This window comes from Gavia stellata, chromosome 4 (genome assembly GCF_030936135.1).
Source record: "Gavia stellata isolate bGavSte3 chromosome 4, bGavSte3.hap2, whole genome shotgun sequence".
In the NCBI taxonomy this organism is placed as follows: domain Eukaryota; kingdom Metazoa; phylum Chordata; class Aves; order Gaviiformes; family Gaviidae; genus Gavia; species Gavia stellata.
In genome coordinates, this window is record NC_082597.1 from 41,566,849 (window position 1) to 41,589,087 (window position 22,239).

The 22,239-nt window shown below is 39.2% G+C and overlaps 1 protein-coding gene across 1 annotated transcript in view; it reads left to right on the forward strand.

Moving 5' to 3' along the window:
• The window catches only part of TRHDE (thyrotropin releasing hormone degrading enzyme), a 211,988-nt gene that overhangs the window by 135,153 nt on the left and 54,596 nt on the right, over nucleotides 1–22,239 (forward strand). Inside the window, exons 8-9 of the mRNA XM_059817016.1 lie at nucleotides 2,417–2,482; nucleotides 4,987–5,174. Coding sequence (XP_059672999.1) covers nucleotides 2,417–2,482; nucleotides 4,987–5,174 — 254 coding nt within the window. The remainder of the gene's footprint in view (nucleotides 1–2,416; nucleotides 2,483–4,986; nucleotides 5,175–22,239) is intronic.

Sequence of the window (22,239 nt, forward strand, 5' to 3'; positions counted from 1 at the left end):
CAACAGATCACTGAAGTGGGAAATGCTTTTTTATAAGGTGTTGCAAATGCTAAACGTTTATATGGTTCAGAAAGCAACTGGCTAAATTCACAGAAGATAACTATTAAATGCAAAGGTACTAATCTGCTCAGGATTCCTTGTGCCATGAAGTGCTGGGTGATGGGAAAGTGTACTGAGGAAGTATCACTGTATGCTTGTCCTGTTTTACACCCTTTCTAGGTGTCTACTACTGGTTATTGTTGAAAACAGGATACTGATATTGAGGATGTTTGATGGGACCTGGTTCAGTAACTTTTTGGTCTTGTGTGCACTCAGATTTTGGATTGCAATGTAGATTTACTATTGGAAGCATATTTTGATGCACACTGTCACTTAGGACTGTTTTTTGTGTAGTATGCATACAATAATAGTCCTAGTTTGATGCTATGTGTATGTCTCGATGCAACTTTCATGAAATAATGAAAAAATGGATGATCAAGTTGTATGGTACCAGGACTATACTCGTATGTTGTGTTTATCATTGTATTTTCTTATTTCATTGTAAATGTTAGGATTCCTTTTGTTTTCCTTTGTGTGAGAAACATGTTAGATTAGAGGATAATAAATTTTTAACTGAGAGATGAGCACATCTAAACCTCCCAATATGTGGATTGGGAAAAAACACAAAAGAAAAGGACAGAAGCATATAATCTCTTTGCAGTCTTTCTGACTGCAAAATGTAGAAGTCAAATTTAATGTCTAATGGTAGATTGGTAAACAGAATTATTGTCTGGATGGAGTAAATCCTCAAGTGTTCCACCCATTTTATTTTGCTGTGTAACGATTCTGAAAGCAACTCTCAGAAGGACCAATACATGCAGCATTTTCTAGTATTGCTTAAAATGCACATTTATATTTGTTGTTGTTTATTTACCTTGTTCCACTTTTGTTTATTCCTATTTTAGCTTTTTGATTTGAAATTTAATATTTCACTGTTCCTTAAATGTTTCTGTGTTTTAGACAAAATCGAAGCACAGTGTGCTATAGGTGCAGCCTGTATAATACTGTCTTTTTTCCAAGTTAGTCTCATAACATTGTTAAGACTTGGCACTGCATTTACAGAGTCAGTGTTCTCATTTAGCCTTCCTGGCCTGTGATTAAATGGGAGTTGCTGCTTGTTGTACTGTGAGTTGGCTGACAAAAGCTAAATCTGTCACAGGTGCTACAATTTGTGTATCAGAAAATTTGCTTTCCAAATACTAATTATTCCCAAAGTATCTTACTTCACACAAAACACAGATAACAGAGTCAGCAAATTTGTCCCAGTTTTATCATTGTGCTGTAGATTAGGGTTTGTCTCCTACTGCTGTGTAAAGTGAAGATGGTAGAAATTCAAATGCAGGAGAACCCATTGATTTACAACCTCTGATGTGTTTTTTCACTTAATTCTTCCAATCAAAATGCTTGAAATGTATGTTACTCAAATAATCATTGCTGAATTTCACTTCTGTAATTGAATGAGCTGTTGTCTAGGGGCATAGGGTGGTGGGAAACTAACACTGTTGTCTCTCCAGATGTCGTTAAAAATTGGAAGTGTTTTGTACCTGAAAGGCCTAGACCTAACCTGATCATATGCTTAAACTATTAATTTGGGAACTTAATTTAATATGATGGTAGCTTATCAGGAATCATCTTTCTGGTTGCTATGGGAGAAGAACGGACCCTCAGTCATTGAAACTGTGGTTGCATAAATGAAAGCATTCAATTTATAACCTCCTCAGACTGTACGTCACGTATGTTGTCAGAACACACATGTAGGTACCTGCCCATAAGCATGGAGTTGGGTTCCCATCAACCCTTTTCCACTGTTCCCTGTCGCGGAGAGCCTTTGTGATAACCTGTTACAGCCCCAGTTGCCAGTATGATGTATTTTTACATTGAAGCGCCAGGATCTCCCTACATAAGAGTTTGTAGTTCAGGTAGGCTATTGCTCCGTTAAATCTTTTGTAACAAATCTAGCTGTCATCTGAGTGAGAAAATTTTTGACACTAGACACAGAATGACCTGCTAACATAGCAACTGGAACTGTTTTTCAGCAGCTTCTCCTTTCATTGTCGAGAATTACCTAGGAACCCCTTCTGAGATTAGACAAGTATTTTAAATGTATATTCAAAATATTTAGCTTATAGAGTGACTTATGCAGAAAAGGAAGAACATTGAATGCTGTAAAGGAAATTTTTAACAACAATTTTTGCATTGTAAACTAGCTTTAGAAACTGTTTATTTACTCCCTTAGGATAAACATATTGTAAATTTCTAGGTTTCTGACAAATGCAAACATTAGTGTGATTTAACTTATAATAGCAGTGATTCACAGCTCTGGTTGTTTGGCTTGTGTATAGTAATACTGATTTGTATTTTTATTTTATTTCTGTAGGACTATTTAACCATTCACAAGTATGGCAATGCAGCCAGAAATGATCTCTGGAACACATTGTCAAAGGTAAAATGCTTTAATCTGTTTCACTGAGGAAGAAGCAGGAATTTAGCGTGGTATTTTTCTTGGTGAGGTTAGGAGTGACTAGTGCATATTGACATCTTCAGACCCCAGAACAAATATAAAAATTAATGGAAAGAAATTCCATTTGAGTTAACCTAGTGGCAACATTAAAATATGTTTTTTGCAGTATTTCTATTCTTCGTTATGTTAGAATATATTTCCTTGCTTATGCTATGTCACTGATGTGCAGTAAAAGATAGTTCACGGACTCCGCTATTACTGACTTTAGTGTCAGCATGCTGAGGCCCATAAACTGGAAAGCACATGAAAGTGCTGAGCTTTGGCATTTACATCAGGTGTGTTTGTGATTTTTGTATGGATTTATGGTTTGTGTGAAGGGCAAAACTATTAAAGCTTTAAAGTTTGGTGTAAACAGATATGTGTTTACTATAATATTTGGCAGGCTGTAGAGACTTATAGTTGCTATGTCCATGCTCCCTTTGGTTGCTATGCCCAAGCTCAGCTTGAGTTTCTAGAGCCAGGTCCAGGGATCTATAAGGGCAGAGTTTAATTTTCATAAAGTGAGCCAAGCATGCCTGAATTTCTTGCCTACAGAGCTAGTCTGGGCACTCCAGAATAAAGACAGAGTGTAAGGCAATGTAGAGTACAGTCAGGGAGTTTGCGCACAAGTACCAACTCAAACCATGTATAAACATGACAATCTAGTTGTAACTATTGACACCAAAGCTGGGAGTCTGCTGGAGGCTGAGACATCTGTATTTATCTAGACAAACAGGTGTATACATATAAGCTAGGTGTCCAAGCTCCAATTGTTGTCAGTGAGTGCTGGATTCAATTGCCTTTTGGTAAAGATCTAACAACATTTACCTTCATTTATCCTACCTGGCTTCCAGCTGCCACATGAGATAAGCATGTCTGCTGTAGGTCCCCCAGTTCTGCAAGGATGTGTTGAATATTTTGGGACATCTCAATTGACACTTGCTGAATAGGAACAACTGGAGTCCCAGAAATCTAGTCGATATAGTCAGTGAGCATAGAGAGCAAGCAATTCAGTTGACTAGCCACTACACAATTATTTTAAAATGAGCTGGAACCACTAACTGTTGACTGGAGATTCGAGATAGTTGTTCAAATATAGGCAACTAGGGCCAGATGAGGTGCAGCAGCGTGTTCAAGACATTCAGGTGGGTCTAATCAATTTGACACAAGATCTGTGGGGAAATAACCCTTCTGGATTGTCAGGTCAAGGTTAAATGACATTAGCGACCTATGTGTGGGTAACTGGACTGAGTCCTATGTCTGTACTAACTATTAATGAGAGTTGAGACATGTAACATGCCGTCAGGCCCTTAAGTCTATGTCTTAATCAGAAGTTGAATGCCACTGCAAAAGTCTTTCTTGCTTCTCACGTGTTGTCTTCCTCTGTTAAAACCTGTGGGACAGTTCTGGGTGATGGAGGGTCAGAGGGATGACTGTAATCTTGAAAGAACAGCAGAAACCACAGCTAATAAAATAGAACAAAAATGAGACTGTATTCTGGCCCATAACCACTATGGCTATACTGTATGCTCAAATCTATTGTTAAGGCTAGTAATTCCCTTTGCCTCACCTGTAAGCATGTTTGTTGCCAGCTGCTTTGTTCCTAATGCATTGCAATTTCAACTTCAGTTCTGAAGACCTCTTGCTGGCTTCTGCTTGTATTCATCAGAGGTTGTTCAGTCTGTGATCTAGGACTGTTTGGCAGCTAGGGACATTTCCATTGCTGAAGAACAAATGGTGCCTGTCATTCTCCTTGTAGCCAGTCTCATCTCCCATGATGCCATAGTATCTCTTTTTGTTTCAGACTAAAATCCACTTGTAAACCAGCATTTTTATTGACATATGTTATCGAATATGAACACATTAATCCTCTATGTGTTATGACAGGTGCAGTTTATGAAGGAGCTGGGGATATCTTGATATACATGGCCTCACTTTGGACATGAGGGCCAGTATTTTCAAATAACTAGTCATTTGATTTTCAGAACAGAGAACCTCTGTACTTTTAGAAATTGGGCCCCTTGAATGTGCCTTATTGTAGGTACCCCAAATGAACTAACACTGAGTATTTTTTAACTTTAGCTGGTCAAGAATATCTTTTGGAGACAGACACCCAGTATTTCTGTGGCTCTTCTTAAAACCCTGTAAAGCAGGTTGTTTTTTCTGTTATAGCAAAAGTGCCTGAATGATGTGGGAAATACGACTTTCTGACTGTCGCTCTCCTCTTTGGCAAGATTGCTTAACATTTATTTTTAAGATATACAGAGACTGTTGGCTAAATTATGTAGTGTGTGTGTACTGGGTGTAAATATGTGTGTGTGCATGAGTGATGGTTATTTAAACCTCTAAAACTAATTATGGTCTCTGGGACGGAAAAAAAAAAAGAGTTTTATATGTTGGATGGTGATATTGCTTCAATATATTGAAACTTTTCTTTTTTCTTGAAGGCTTTAAAAAGGGTTGGAAAATCTGTAAATATCCAAGAAGTAATGGATCAATGGACACTACAGATGGGTTATCCTGTTATCACTATTTTGGGAAATGAAACTACGGACAATGTCATAGTGATCTCCCAAGAGCGTTTTGTTTATGATAGTGATGCTAAACCCAAGGATCTTGCCCTTGGAGACAACAGGTACTTACGTTTCTCAATGAATATCTTTCAAGAGGCTGTAGTTGTTTAAGTAAGTACTTCATGGGTGTATTTTTATGAAGATGGCTCTTTAGAAATCTCTTGAGCTTTGCTTGGTATCAATAGCATGTGGTGACCCTTCCATTTGAACCGTAGTAAAGATGAGGCTAGTTAAAAGAATTGAAAAAAATCATTGGAGTAATAGAACAACAAGATAAAGCTTTTAATGTGCCCATTTGCATCCTGACAGTTCTCTCTGTGACTATGTCTTATGTCTTACATCACACATCCATTTCCTGTCCTTATCTTTTGATTCTGTCACACTCCATGAAGTAATTTGACATGTGGTTGGAAGGTCTGATACTTCTTTTTAAGTAGTACTTTGGAGTGGACCTCTCCATGCTCATACATTGAGTAGGCAGATGTAACCATGTGTTGGGTATATACCTCACTTGTCTCGGGAAGCAGTCAAGAGCTGGACTGGACAAGGCAGGGGGTTCTAGCTGTTCCATTTTTGAAGCCAGCTGAACTGGTCCTGTGGGGACTGTTACATTGGCTGAAATCAGCAGGCACTTACGCATCTCTGCCCCTACCCTTTTTCCACTTCCTGGATTGTTTTGTTCCTGCTCCAAGCTGACTCTGCACACTTCCTTCATCCCAGAGACAAGCTGACATTCCTGGCTGATGCTAGGGAAACCTCATCTTACTGTTTAGAGCAGTTTTTGTGTCACATTTTAAGGCCGAGGATATAGAGCTGATGCTTCAGAATTTCAGTTTAGCTTTAGAAGCTTCTGTGTTCACCTATTCATGAAAGAGGGCACGCTGTCAACCTTGAGTATTCTGTGCTTGTCCAGCAGATTTAAATCATTAAGATGTAAAATTTAATACCAAATTTTGCTTGACACATCTGGAGCTTATAGAATATTCCTGTTGAGGAAGTCCTACAAATATAGTTATGTTTATTGGGAAATGTTTAGAAGTTTGTTATCCTTGCTTAGAACATGAATATTATGGAACTCAAACATGACACAGAGTAAACTGTTGTTTTTCTGGCTGTATTGGAACAACCTAGCAGGGTATTAAGCATATGCTTAAGTTCTGGGCTGAAATGAGTTCCTTTGTGAAAAAGAGGTAAAACAAGTGAATATGGACTGTTGGAAGTGTTCATGATTCACAGTTCAGTGCAGCATGAGAGAGATTCTCCCTTATTCACTTGAAAATTTCTTTTGTGCAAGTGTATATATGCGTAATGTAATGTGAGTGGATTTTACTGCTCAGAAAAACAGAGATTATTAGTTTTTTGATTGATTAAAACAGAGATGTTAAGCCTTTGAAGTACTATAGAGACTTTCTTAAATACATTTGTCAGGTACTCGGTACTGATTGTAGTAACTGCTACTGTAATTCATGAGTAAAGACTACTGGGCGTGTAAGTGTTTTGTAATGTGGAACATCAGGGATGAGAATTAGACTTAGTTTTATTTTCATGTGACATTAATTCAGAATTCAAACTGTATCTTCACATATGTGGAAGGGTAGTGTTCTGCACTAACACGACAAGTTAAGCTGGGTTTCTTAGGAGACTTTGTCTCCAGATTTTATCACAATTATAACTCCTAAACATTGGAAGTAAGATTTAGTGCTGGAGCGAGCACAGACACAGATACCAGCACAGGCCCTGCCAGGAATTTACTCTCCTAACAGGCAATACAACACATATTATATGTATCTTCTTTGCAGCTTCCCAATTAAAGCTATTTGAAAGTCCTGTTACATAAGTATAAATACCAAAAACCAGGAACCATATACATTTAGCAAAAGGTGAAACTTGCCTTTTACCTTTCAAAAATGATCCACCAATTTATATTAAAGTCCTATGGCTTCATAGCACAGGTGGATGTTGTAGGAGGTATAGAGGTGTATATATATATACACACACATATATAACGTCATCCTGCAGGCTTTGGGGGTGTTATGTATCAGTGGCCTAATTCACAGTCCAATAAAGTCGGTGCTCATCTCCCCTGCGTGACCCATGAATTAGGCATTAGACGCATGGCTCCCTGGGGAACCATAATAGGCACTGTAAATAGCAGGGACCAAATGGTATTTATGCCACATTTAAGTCCCTGCTCTTGCAGAGCTTCCTTAGGGTGGTTTATCTATGGATTAATCGTGACAATCATTTTAAACACCATAAATAGTAGAGTTGCACAAAACACGGAAAAATGTACCAGTCCAGGCCTTTCCAGGAGTTTATCATCTAAACAGACAACACAATATGCACTGGAAGGCTCCGTGGAAGGCTCTTAAAGCATCCATCTGCCACATAGTCTTTAGTTATCCAGAGGTGGGGCTGCATGGCACAGCAATAAACGTCAGTTCTATTGCCTTCAAAGTGATGAGGAGATTAAACTTCTGGTTCAGACCCTCTCTAGGCAAATTTAACTTTGCCTTCCTTTAGAAAGAGTCACTTCAGAGTAGGTCTTTCAGATGTATCTGCTGCATAAGAAATGTAAATAAAGAGGCAACTGAACATTTACTTGTGTGCATAGAATTGACTGTATGACAAGCTAAGCTCTTAACATTTGGCCTGAAATTATAGAATGTATACAGTTTCACTTCTTTGCAAACTGAACCCAGATTTTACTTGACACTTATGCCTTCACATGATCCATACTTCTCATTTTATGAGAGAATAAAACTAACAGTGACAGACATGGTTTCTAGGAATGCCGTTCCTCCCAAGGGCCAAAATCACCGGCTTTGATTTGAATGTCGAAGCGTGTGGTTGTACAATGTTTCAGTAGCAATTTCAGCTTATCCAAGCAAAAGTTTAAAACTCCTGTAATAACTGTGTAATTAATATTCTTCTCCCAAATAACAATCCTTTAGTTATGTGTAGGTTCAATCCTGGACTCCTGTATACGCCTGTGAGAACGGATTATGCCCTTACATTATAAGGCTACAGGGGATGCGGTGATATTCCATCTGACAGGGTTCAGTGGGTTTGCCTGCTGACAGAGAAAATGATGATTTTAAGGCACCAGTCTCATCCATCATTACAAGAATGGCTCACAGATATGACAAGAAATCTTATGAAAAATAATCTGTGGTCTAGACAATAAACTAATCAGTTTTGATGAAATCCATAAACCTTTTATATACTGTATTGAAGAGCAGACCAAAGCTTTCTGGTTATGGGTATAAGTTTTGCCTTTTAAAAATATACAGAGCTTGTTTCTTCAAAAGTGAAGAAATAACCTTTCCAATGTTACCAAAATAGTTAAGTTCATGTTGCTGAGGTAATATTCACTAGTATAGTGAATATTAGAATATTATAGTGAATAATAGAATATTACCTTATCATGCGTGCCGTTTCTGTAGCTAATCTTTGCTTGTTCATGGCAGTATCCTAAAGGGAAATGTCTTTCTAAGGCACTGAACACAGCTAGCTGTGAGGAAAGAGAAAAAAGGAAGAAGTACAAATCAGGATACAGACAGATCATTCATACATGCTGTAGTGTGGTAATCCTCTGTGCCTTTCTCTGTGTGGTTGGAGTCGGGAAAATTCAGTCGAATGAGGCAAGCCAGGAACATGACTGGCAAAACTAAAGCTGTACAGACTCATGGGTCTAACACCATGTAGTAATTACGACAACTGAAAGACTTTACAATGGGCAGCAGAGCTGCTCAGCAGTCACTCCAGCCCAGGATGAATGATTAACTTTCCCTTGTAGTCTCTTCTGAATTTCCTACACAAAGCTCATTTATTCAGGCTTTGCAGAAAAACGGCTGAGCTTGTCCCTTTACTGGTAATAATTTGAATAGTGAAAGCATAGCTGTGTTTGGATATTGCCATGTGTATTCTTACTTATTTGTATGGCATTATCACTTGAGCAGCTATGGGGAACTTACTCTGTCCACTTATCAGCTGAGGGGCTGATTAAACACAAAACAAATGTTCGGAGCGCAAGGGGAATGCTGATAAGTATCTTTGAGATATTCTTAGAGCGATCGTGGATTAATGTAGCCTATGTAGTATTAATTATGTAATAAAAAGGATCATAATATGGACAAATATTGTTCCTTAAGCTGAGGAAAAAGGGCTAACGAAATATCAGTAGAAAAAGAAGTACTCATTTACCTCCCTGTCTCTGGAAAATATCCTCTAATTTTCCATTTCCTGATGTCCTTTGAGTGTTTTCTTGTTATGCCTTTCATCTTTACTATACCTGAAAGATTACATTTATATCAGCGTTTCTACTAGAAACAACTTTTGTGTTGCTACCTAGGGAGTAGATGTGGTACCCTGGTTCGTCTTGACTGACCTGAGTGCCTCTATATCATCTATAATAATGATGAAGGGAATGGGCTCCAGGAGAGGAAGGTACCGGTATTAGGCACAGAGGAAATGGAATTATCAGGAACGAGATGAAAAAAATCAAGAGCCTTAGTGGAGCACAGAACTGTGTGTGAACACGGCCAGATACTGATTTAACCAGTCGTTTTGCTGGTCAAGCAGGGACTTGAAAATACTTGTTCTTGCAGAAGAGTGAGAAGGTGTGGGGAGCTCCTTCTCTTTACATGTACACTGGTGTTTAGTAGAGGACAGCTCTATGACACCAATAGATTTTGTCCTTCTATGGGTATAGGGACAGTCCTTAACCCCAGCAGCCTGCGAGAGGACAGTGCTGTGCAGAGCGCGGCTCCTCCGAACGAGCAGGCATAAGAGCTGCTTTGGAGAGTGACCTGGAGGCAGCCTGCCTGCCTGAGGTGCCTGTGGGAGGAGTGCCTTTGCCGTTGGATGCTGGTGTTTGCCAGCCCAATACTTGTGCCGCACACTGCCTGCTGCAATAGGATTTTTTTTCTGTAGAAGCCACTGGAAAGTCCCCAGTCTTTTGTCTTGCCTTTTTATGTTTTAGAGGCTCTTCTGATTGTTGCATTGCTATAAAATCAGAATAGGAAGTGCTCTTAAAATTTCTTCCAGCACATATCTGTGCTGATGTCTCTTCAGCAAGATTTTGCTGCTAGCAAAGATCTCGGAAATGCCAATTGTAATTTAACACTTTATTTCTAAAACCGTTTCACAGCTTCTGTTTGCGAGAAATGCTTCTCACTAGGCAAACTTCCAGGATGCTCTGGTGTGCAGGATATGGGCAACTTTCAGTGTTAGAATTTTCAGAATGCTAAAGAAGACAAAATTGGTGTATTGTGTCCTTGCTTCCTGTGCGGTCGCAGCACTTGTGTCGTGAGAGAAGTTAGGCTGAGAGGGAAAAGCTGCTGCTGTATTTTATTATCACTGCAAACTGTGTCACTTTCCTCACTTATTTGCTAATACTAACTCTCAGAAATTGCTAGATGCCCGAACTAGTTAATTGACTCACCTGAATTAAATCAATTTCATGGTGAGGGAAGGAGCATGTACTTGAGAGCAGCACTATGTTTTAATTCAGAGTGAGGTGGGGAGGCAAAGAGGAGAGTCAGGGCAGCAGTGCTGGTGGGGAGCTGCCTAACATGCAGGGGAGGGAAAGGGAATGCCGTGTGGCAGGGTGCAGGTGTGAGCGGGTGCTGGGAGCATTAAAGTCGTGTGGCTGGAATAGGCAAGTATGGAGAACCAGGGCAATGGAGAAGATGGTTAAGATGGGGGCTTTAGTGAAGTAAAGAGCAGCTTGGGGAAAGCCCAAACAGCATTTGGCAGAGACAAGGGTAATGGGAGGGATGAACGTGGATAAATGTCGTATTTTGTTGGCTTCGTAAAAATCAGAGATGTGGATTCCCCATTGTAGATCAGAGGATGAAACTACTAATGTTCTTCCTTTTTTACCTCTTCTTCCTTTTGCTTTCTTAAGTTGCTGATAATGGATTTTTTTGCTTATCTCTGTATGTGAGCCTTCACATTCAATAGTAGAATCTCAGATTTTATGGACAAGATACTTTGGTGGGGGACTCTTAGGGAAGTTTACTGAGGAAAGAGAAACTGTCATAGGAATTATATTTTAATCTTGCTTAAATTCACAATATTCTTTGGAAAAATCAGAACTGAACATTGGAATACACTGAAAAATGCTTGGCACTAAGTCTCTGAGAACATGTTGGAGGATTGTAGGCATAGCTAAAATGCTACTGTTACTCCTGCCGGAATAATACTGGGTCCCTCCTCAGCCCATAACACATCCTTCCACTCTGGTCAGAGAAATCTCAGATCTGCACTCTGTAGTCAAGGGACTACGCTCATCGGTAAAGGACAACATAGAGATGGGGTTCGCATGGTCAGCACCATGTGTGCAATTTTGCAAGGACGTTTTGCACTGGTGCAAGATGGAACAGAGGATGCCAGAGAGATTAAGAGCCTTTATTGGAAGGTAAAGAGGCTGCTGTTAGAATAGACACCTAACACTGCTTAAACCCAGCTTCTTCCTATCCATCTCTGACTCAGCACCCAAAACTGCTTGTCACTTTTGGAAATTAAGCCTTTTGTGTAAAAAGGTAATGTTAGGCAGGGAGGAGAAAGCATGTACTGACAAAGAATTTGTAGTATTTGTTCTGTGCCCACAATATTTTTCTAAATTTAGTAAGGTACTCTGCTAGCACTGACACTGAAATGAGTCAATTTTAGAGAGGCCCATAATATTTATAACCACCTGATTTGTTACTTATTTTTGGTATGAAATGTTAAGCTAAAATTACACAGAACTTTGTAGAAGGTTTAGTAATCAGATAATATTATATTATTTTCAGACAATGCAATTTTTTTCTTTTCAAATTGGGTAATTCAGTTCAAATTAACTCATTTAAATTACCTTGTGTCCACCCTTAAAAAAGCAAAGGAGAGTGGTGTTTATATGGGATGGCCAAAGACATACAGCTGTTTTCTAACAGAGGATGCATGCTGTCATCTTAAGGCAGTCCCACAGTGCAGAGCCACACATGGGCTCTTTGATGCTAGTACTGCTGTTACAGCACTGAAACCTTTTCTTGTCTGGGACTTTGTGGTTTTGTTGCATCGGTAAGAGCATTATATTTGGCATAAGACTCCTGAAGAATGTAAGTTGTTTTCCCTATTTCGGCTCTAGGACTTACTTATTGCTGAAAATTATTCCAAAGATTCTTGTAAAATCCAGGAAGAATTAGGACTATGGCAGAGTAAAGGAAACCCACAAAATCTGCATCTGTAATACATTGCTTGTTAAACACGTTAATCACTGTTCTGACTACAGATGAATTATAGTGTCAATGATTGTATTAAAATACATGCTTCTAAAACACATTCCAGCAATACTGTATTGGCATTGAAAATATTTTTCCCTCCATATCTTTGTGTTTAGATCCTTATACAGAAAAAACCCAAACAATCCGTGATCTATCCTAGAAATAGTTGCTCTTAGAAGCAACTATCAGCCCTTATTTTAGAATATACCAATATGATTGCCTTTTTTAACATGATTTTCTAAATGAGAGCATACATAATAGACAAATACATAAAATTAGCAGCTGTATTAAGCCAGAACTGCAAATAAAGAGGCTTACCATCAGAAGCAAGTCATCTCAGATATGGTAGCATCTTTCAAGACTAGAATATAAGCTTCCTAGTCACACTCTCACGCAATTCTAAATATTTCTCCAAACTATAAAGATTATCCATAGTTTCTTCTATGTATGCAGCTAAGTATAATTTGTATTCAAAATTATAATAGGCCCACAATTCCAAATGCCTTCCAAATCACCAACTTTTGCTTCCCTCTGAAATACATATTAGGTAGACCTAACTACACGTCCAGTCAGAGCCTTTGAGAACCTCAGGCAAAGTAGATAAATCTTAGTAGTTAAAAGGCAAGACTGTTCTACAAATTGATTTCTGTTCATATGAGGCATCTATTAAGTTCACTTCTATTAAAAACTTGCAATACTCTTCAAAAACTTGACACCTCAGGTGTGGAGCCTGTTCAGATCCACCAGGTGGTCAAGCCATTCTCTGCCTGGCAGCACCTATGAAGAGCTGACTCCATTGAGTTGTTTTGGTTGGTAGGTTGCTCTGACTAAAAAGTTGAATTCCTCCATAGATGAGGCATTAGTGGGAAAAAAGAAACTGACACAAAAAGCTCAGTTAGGTTTTCACACTGTTGGGTATAGATGGTAACACAAAGACCATTAATTTCTGAGCAATGTGTGCCTCAGTTGCAGTTTTGTTACTTACTTGGACAATGCTGCACATGTATTACATGGCACCCTAACACCATTAGGTCTGGACTCATGGATGAGAAAAATACAGTCTGTATTACTGTCACATAGACCTCCCTAAAGACTATTCTGGAACACTGTCTTTAATTCACAGAGTTCAAATTCTTACCTTGCTTTTGTAAAGGGGCTGGAAATGCCTCTGCCCAGCATAGTCCAGAATGATCTTGGAGTAAACACTTCCACAATCTTTTTTTTTTTCTATCTTTTTGTAGTTGGTCATGTAGTCACTGTTACTAACTTCTCTGTCCCTTTTTTTGCCTTAGCTTACCTTTTTCTTGTTGACCAGTCTGTTAGTTTTCAGTGAGGGCAGAACCCCTGGAACCCCAGGATCCCAACCTTAGCACCATTTCCTTTCTTCATTTTGCTCAAGTCCAGAAAACCGTTGATATGCATCCCACAATTAATGTGGTGTGGCACACTTAGCGTGTCCTGCTCTCTTTATTTCCTCACTGCATATAGTTCTGCAGTCAGAAATTGTCTGTCTGCAGGACTTGTGAAAATCCTGTCCAATTCGGACACCAGCAGGCCTTCTCCAGTTAATAAAACTTAAGTGCTGTCCTTTCTGAATTCAAGTTGGCTAATTGCAACAGTCTGCTGTTGTCTGCTTTTTCATCCCACTTGCAGGGGAATCCAACTTAATCAGTTACCTTTACCAGTGTATTTCACCTGTTTCACACTGTTGCTTGCACTACACTTCTTGTTCTGTCTGAACATAGGAATTAAGATCACACTGGGCATATGCAGATGACCAATTAGTACCTCCAAGCTGTTCTCAGCTGATCTTAGTTACTTCAAATTGTTCTCCTTTATCCATTTTTCATCTTGTATTTGTCTTTGCTACAAAGTTAGTGAAATCTTCCCTTCCCATCTGCCATCTTCTGTGCTGACAGGGTACAAGGAATCCCTTGACACCCTGGCTCAACGTAGGAGGTGTAATACTTGTGAGAGTGGGAATAACATCTTGTTCTGTTGTGTTGTGCCTCTGGGCACAGCCTACAATCACTTTACTGGCACATATTAAATCTAATGAAATCTCTGTGTTCTTCAGTCTTGTGAGAATGATATTCACAACATGAATATATTGTCAGTTCCTTATCCATTAAACAGAACTAACACTCTGTAGAATCACACTTAATAAAAGTATGTGATTTCCTGTGATATTCACATGAGCTTCCCCTGGAACCTGAAATACTCTTTACCGAATGAGATACTATACTATATAATAACCTGGGAAAATCTCTGTGATGCTTTAAAATTATCTTTCCCAACACAATCTCTCTAGAAAGTGTGGCTTACAAAATTTTACTCTGGTACCGCTGTGTTCTGCTTCATGTATAATCGCTTTCTGTAGTACGAAGCTCTAAAGCTGTTGTGCTGTTCAACAGCTTTAACTTGTTTCCCACTGACCACCTTACATCTGCTTGTGCTCTCAGCCTAGGACTAAATGCTTCCAGGTATCATGGCAACAAGACTTGTAATTTTGTAGATTAGTTGAATACACTTTCAGATTTTCTGTTAACAATTTATCTTTGAACCTTCCACTATCTGAATATTCAGAATTCACTGAAAACAAAGGCTTTCTTTTGCCTTGCTAACAGAAATTGCAGTTGTCTTGGCAAGGAGAAGAAATGAGAGATCTCTACTCTCTTCCTGCTGTACTGATTTAATGTCCAAACTTCACACTATCCTTTAGTTAGTTCAAGTTATCAACTTTCTGTGCCCTTTATTTTATAATAAGCTTTAAGGTTATTAGCCAGAAACTCTTGCAGCCGTGCAGCTAAATGCTGCTTTTACTGGCCACTACTTGTATATGTCTCTGCAGATCAGCCGAGTATGCAACTGAAGTAAAAATACAAATCTTTCATTCTTAGTTTTCATTTTGTTCTGTAAGACTTACTTGCTTTCCAAAAGGTCACATTTTCTCATTACTTTGCTTTCGTGTTCTTTTATCTCTGAAATCCCAACAACATGAGTTCATGCAGGTGGCTCATAGCAAGGTATTCCCTCGATAAGAAATGCCCCTGTCAGCATCCTAACCTAATCAAGGAATCATCACTGTTCGTTGGCCGCGGCCACACCAGGAAGGTGTCTCCTCCTCAGACTCGGCGCTGCTCACCCAAGCATATGTCTCTGTGTACATGAAATTTCAGCATTCTCCATCTGGAGAGCTGAGAATGGGAAACTAATGCCAAGGAGTCCTTGCTCCCTGTTTCTCAGCTTCAGCCACTCTGGATGTACCAGACTTTTGTCTTTAACTGAAGAGACAGAGTTGGCATTTTGGATATTAAGTTCTGGTGTTTAAAACAAGGAGGCAGGTGTCTTAACCAGACAGTTTTACTCTTGGATTTTCTTTTTATCCTTTTTACTCTTAAATTATTTTTATGCCTCACTTTATCTCTGTGTTAAATAGCTTTAATCATATCCTTCAGTGATATGAAGTCTTAGATTGTTATGTTCTCAAAATACTTTACAAAGATTAGTAAGTGTTACAGATAAGCAAGAAATGGATTTCCATCCCACAGATGTTTTCAACATATGAAAACATTTCCCTGTACTGAATCAGGGCAAAAATCAAAGCAAAAATTGGGGAAAAAATGGTTTAGAACATTCATTTCAATTCTGTAATTTCAGTACCTTACATTTCAGTTTCACACATTTTAACTTCTCCCTTCAATTAACTTGTATTTCCAGCTAAAATTCATTTTGAATCAGCAAACTGGAAGTTTTTATGTAAAACAGTAGTTATAAAATCTTTCAGCAGTGCCTGTTTTAAATAGTGTATTTGAAAATCTGTGCTGAAGCCTTCTGTTTCTTACAAGCAGCTTCGATTTGAAAATTTGCCCTTTTCAGTTAATAATGAAAAAGTTTCCTTCAGAAACTCAGGTTTACTTGTGGAAGGTATGATTGTCAACATCGAGTGGATGGAGGCGCCCATTTAGTTGCTTGCACAGGTGACTGGTGCCATTGAAGGTGCCCTCAGGTATCTTACTTGACCTGTGCTGCCACTACACGGACAGGAGCATCCATAGGTGTTCTGCCATATCTTACAGCCTGTGGCAGATGTCTCAAGTACCCCGCAGCAGCTCATTTGACACCACCTTGCACAACTGTATTTAGCCCAGAGAAACTGAATCACAGAAGAGTGATGGTTGAGATTTCACCAGTGCCAGCTGATGGGTACATGATTTCTGTTTTTCCAGCCTGGGATAATTTAGTCAACTCATAATTCATTTCTCAGCCTAGTAAGCTGTTTGAAGGTACATACAGCTTTTGGCATTCAGCTTTTCTGAAAGTAGTTCTGTAGATGCTTTGCAGTGTGAGGGATTAGGAAAAAAAGCAGATAGCAAATAATTTGCCACATTTGACTTGATTGACTTCGTGTGATGCCACTGAATGTACAGCCTGTGTATGCTCTGATCTCATGTTCTAACTACAATGAAACTCTGTTTTCCTGTGCTGTTAGCCCATTTGAGCAGAGGGCTGTATCTCCTAAGGTCTCTTCCCACCTAAATCATTCTATGATTTAAGTTCATGATTGCCACTACACTTTAAAATAATTATGCTTTCTATATTCTGCTAAGAGGCAGATCACTTAATTTGCTTTTCTGCATAGCATTTTAATTCTGTGCCTTATTCTTCTGTTGTTAGATGTACTAAAAAATAGTAATTTTTTTTCTGAAGTCTGTACATTGTTCTGTTCTTCTACCTTGTCATGGTTCCGCTCCTTTGATTTCCTAGCTAAGTGTATAATCAAAGACTATTAATAGACGTCTTCTATATCTAGATGTATCTAGCCTCTTGTAATTTTAACTGTTCTTTATGTATTTTTGGAGGTCCAGCTTCCTCATTAAAGATTTCTAAAGAAAATAATCTGTACTTGGATAAGAGGGAAGATCTCAGTTAAGAAATAAATAAAAGCAAAAAGTGAGAAATTAAGTGGTTGAATTTCTCAGTGGAGGGCGATAACCCATGAAATTCTTGAGAAATCTGTGCTGAAGTTTTTCCTATTCAGCCGTGTGATAAAGGGCATGGAAGAGTGAAGTGACAGAGTTTTCTGGTAATAGGAGGTTTGTGAGGGTAGTAAAACCAAATGTTAATTACCAAGATTACAGAAATATTCCTCAGTGCTGGTTGACATGGTGATAAAATGACCAGTGAAGCTTAATGTTGATAATGAGGTGATATATGTGGGGAAAACAGTCCTAACTTAGATACTGAGTGGTGGGTTCTGAAGAAACTGTTCTCTCTCAGGAAAGAGATCTTGGAGTTGCAGTAGGTAATTTTCTGTAAACATCAGCTCAGTGTACAGACACAGTCAAGCAAGTAAATAGAACAGTAGGGATTAGTAGGCAAGGAGCATTAAAAAAAGTATAAAGAGTGTAGAAGAGAAAAGAGTTATGCCACTCTTAATCCATGGTAGACGTGCCTTCAAAGCACTGAGGGCAGGCTTGGCTTTCTAACCTGGAAAAGAGTATAATAGATAGAAAAAATATAGAGGTGGACATTAAGAAGGATTAAGTATAGTTTCTGTATAAAGGACAGCAGGATAGATTAGAAGTCTTTAACCCAGAGGTCTGTAAAAGCAGAAGGATATAGAGAGAGATGTGGTTGTTCACTTCCTCTCCCATTCAAAAAGTAGGTAAGCTAAGTTCTGCTGTGGTATTTTAGGTTCTGTCACTTTACATGAAGCGATCACATTACTTGTATACTCTTTATAATGCAGCCAAGGATAATAAGCTTCTGAATATTGAGCAGATATCTTCATTGTTCTGTGAGTAATGACTAGGAATAGCTGAACTTCTTTGTTTAGTTTTGAATCCAGGGGAGAAAGGAGAAATGTCGCTGGAAGAACATGGTATTCACTACTGGCAGTGGGTGGAAGCTTGGCACATTATGGTTACTTGGAAGATGAATCTTGAAAATGTATGGGCTTACAGCAAAAATATTCATTAATGTGAAAAAGTAGTTGAAGTGTGCAAAATCTGGAACTCCAGGAACCTTGCCTTTTCTTTTTTAATGACCTGAGATCTTTGTTTTGTCAGCAGAGGAAATAAACTGCTGCCCTTTTTTGGCTTTGCACAGCTCTTTACAAGGAAGCCAGCTAATTGTTCTGCTGAAAATCCAATGTTACTACATTACTGTTGGATCAGAGGCAGAAATGTGAGGCACCGTGTTTGCTTAATACTTTATGGTCTCAGAATTTGCCCACGAAGGGATCTCGGTTCTTATCTGTTGGAAGTCAAGGTGTAAGCAAGTACTCATCACAAATATGATCATTTTCTGAGTGAGATAAAGTACACTAATACTGGCTATATAGTCATTATGTAATGCTCAAGACAAAAAAAATCTATATAACCTAAGCAGAGCATAATTAGCTAGCTTCTAGTATTGCATGTACCTTGGCAGATGCAAGATTGTATTACTTTATCAAGCAAATCCCTTTGATTATTCTTTGAGATGAATGGAGATGCTAACACACTTCAGTATTATGCATTGATGTGGTGCTATCAAAAAATAAAAAAGCACCAATGCATTCCTTTTAATTGTTCATGTTATCCTGTCAACCTAAATTTAACTATTTCACATTAACAGTTTCTCAGTTGTAAATCAGCAGTAAAAGACTTATTTATACTACTTTTCAACAAGATCGCCCTTTCCTACGTCTCTTTAAGACATTTATGACTGAACAATGCTATGTTCAGCACAGTTCATATTTACCATGTCTGTTCCAATTTTAGATGTCTCTCCTCCTCATCCTCAGAGTTGGTTTCTTAAATTCCTGAAATAGCCCTTAGTTTCCCCACAATTAAGTGGTCTGCCTTTAGCTCCCTGTTAAGGTGATCAGGTTTGTATCCAGAAGAACATTATGTGCGGATCCGTCTGAAGCTCAGCAGCATCTCAGGCAGGTTGGACACACAGTTCGTTAGCTCCATTTCACCCAGGAGCTGTGTGCTACCTGAACAGGCATCCGATTCCTGCAGACATATTCTTGAGGGTAGGAGGACCATATGGGTTGTTTCAAGTCCTGCTGCCCTAGTCACTGGGCCCTCAAGGCTAGGTTCTTACTTTCACTGGAAGTGGTTTGTCACAGCAGGCAGCAGATGGCCAGGTGGAACAGGATGCTTTTTTCCCTAGTCAAACACATAGAGAGAGCACGCTGATGGTGCTCCCAACATATAAAGAATAAACAAAAGATCTGCACTACTCCCAGACAAAGCAGGGGGAAAACAGGGGAGTGGCCCCCTTTTTTCCTCTTTTCTCTGTAAAGAAGAAGAGTGTGATAGAAAAGTACAAAGAAGTTTGCTTCTTCCTAGTCACACCTGGAGAACACAGTCCATACAGATCACTCAGACATGGTGTGTAGGAGAAGTCATCCTAATGAAAATTCTTGAAAGGTGAGCCAGATACATCTCCATCACATACATAAAAAAAGTTAGCCACAGCTTCTTCTGCAACAACGGCAGACGTTTCACTGGCAATGAAGAGGACTGGAAGGAGAAGGCAGGTAAACATACAGAGAACAGCAGCAGTAAATTAAGAAAGATGGGTTTCTGGAGATGTCTATTAAAAGGAAATCTGTGGTTAACCTGATAAACCAATAACCAAGAGGATGAGATTTGGAGGTTCTGGAGAGTGCCGAGAACGTCAGGAGGTCTCTAATCTTGGGGAGATAAAAGTTAAATCTACCAGTACTAATCTTCCCAGCTAAATCCACACATGTTTTCTGAGGATGGATAGCTTGCGTGACTCCTGTTCCACAGCTAGATCACGTTTCAGAGAAGGATCTGTCCTTATTTCAGTGGGATTTACCTTAATTTGAGGTAACATAAAATAATAATAATGAAATAAGGGAATATAGAATTCTTCTCTATATAGATATTGCAATGTACAGAATATCTTGCTATGAAGTTCCTTCTCAAAATAACAGGTCCTGTTCTTTCAAATAATGTACGAGCTTTATGCTTAATTTTGCTTCTTTTTTTCTCGACCACAGTTTGCCAGCATCTTTTTCATTCTGGAGAGCTGACTATGTAGAACTGGGTGTGTTTTTAAAGATTATATATTTCGTAGAAGGTTTTCTGGGTGGACTCTAACACACTGGTGGGTGTCTAGTAAGGTATAAGGTATTTAAGAGAGTAGTGAATATTCTCTGATGCATCACTTTGCAGCATCTCCTGACTGCCCTCACCTGTCAAACCCAGCAGTTACTGCCGCTGTAGCAGAAGCAGCAGGACATAATACATGTTTTCACCTCCTTACTCCAGTTCATAGTCCAGAACAGTAGTTAAGCCAACAATGAAGGTAACTTTGTGTGAAGACCGCAGACTGAGAACTGGAGAAGCTAATGCACCAGTGGACATCCTTTTCTTCTGGCTGAGCTATGGAGGGTGGTAACGTCCAGCACAAGGAGTGGGCAGACTCATAAAGGCAGTAGCAACTTCAAATGCCACAGCTTAATTATCCAAAAATTGTCTGCCAGAGCATGTGCGCATGTGGAGCATGTCTTCGGTGCGCAAGTAGATCTAATAATTTTCACAGCGTGTCATGATACCAACATTCAGAGAACCCGAAATCACATGGGACCTTTTTTCTTCTCCCATATGGCGATAAATGCTATGTTTTCTTTCTAGTGTCACTCATAGCTCTTTCAGCTGTACAGTTTTCCAAATATCTCCCGTCTCTGCTGAATCACTGCTGTATGGACAAGTGTTTCCTGGCACACGTGGTTCTGTTCTGAGCGCTGCAAACCCCTGTGCTTGCAGGGGGCAATTCGCGAATAGGTGGGAGCTGGGAGCCGAATGCGGCATCAGGGCTGGCAGGGCAGGGGTCTCTCCCTCCCCCAGTCCTCAAGTGAGGCCAGCAAGGCAGGCATTGCAAGGCAACCCTTGCAAGCCAGCACGTCTTGACTGCAGTTGTGACACATTTGGGTGGTGTTTCTGGGTAAGCGGAAAGGAGTAAACCTAATTTTTTTTAGTACCATAGGCTAGTTTTGCAATGCTGTGAACTAGCAGGAGAGAAGCTGATGTAGACATCAAGAACTTGCCCACACTCATCCTTGCACCGTTTTATTGCAATCAGTCTAAAATTATATACTTATTTGGTGTCAAATTGGTCTGAGTTGGGGCCATTTTCTTGCCATGCTGCCTTGCTTAAATGCACACATACTCCCTAGACAAAGATACCACCTGTACCACTACTGAGTGCTTCCCCTTGACTGGTGTACAAAATGACATGGCAGGCTTGTGAGGGAAATGTCTCTTCTTTCACTGGTTGGTGAATTGATACTTTTGAGAGTTCAGGAACAGAGGTAATGGTGAAGACACGCAGGAATTCATCCTCTCCAGCTCTTTCTCAAAAGATTGACTTCATACAGTTAATTTCTGTTTATTGAGATAAAGGTGTTATTTAAAAGTCTTAGTACATTATAACATTTATTCCAAATGAGAAACAATTTGTGATACCCTATAAGGAATTTGGGGTCTGATTACAACAGCATATCTCCAAATCTACATGTAGCATGTTTTGTCCAGTTTGCATACATGTAAGTGATAATAAATGGTGCAAAGAAGTGGAGATCCATCCCATTCATTTTGTTTTTATAAACCAGCAGCTATGAAAGCCCATCATAGCTTTTTAAGAAGTTGCTAGAAGAGTATGTTATTTTTAAACTTTGGAGTCCCTATAAATCAAAGCATGTTTTACCTGGAGCTTCTCTTTTTCAAAGTAAATGTAAAAAAGTGCTCTTCTTTCTATGGGAGATCATTATTTCCTCTTTTGTGAATCATTTTGTTAAATTAGGAAAGCCTTGCAAAAAAGTCCTCATATG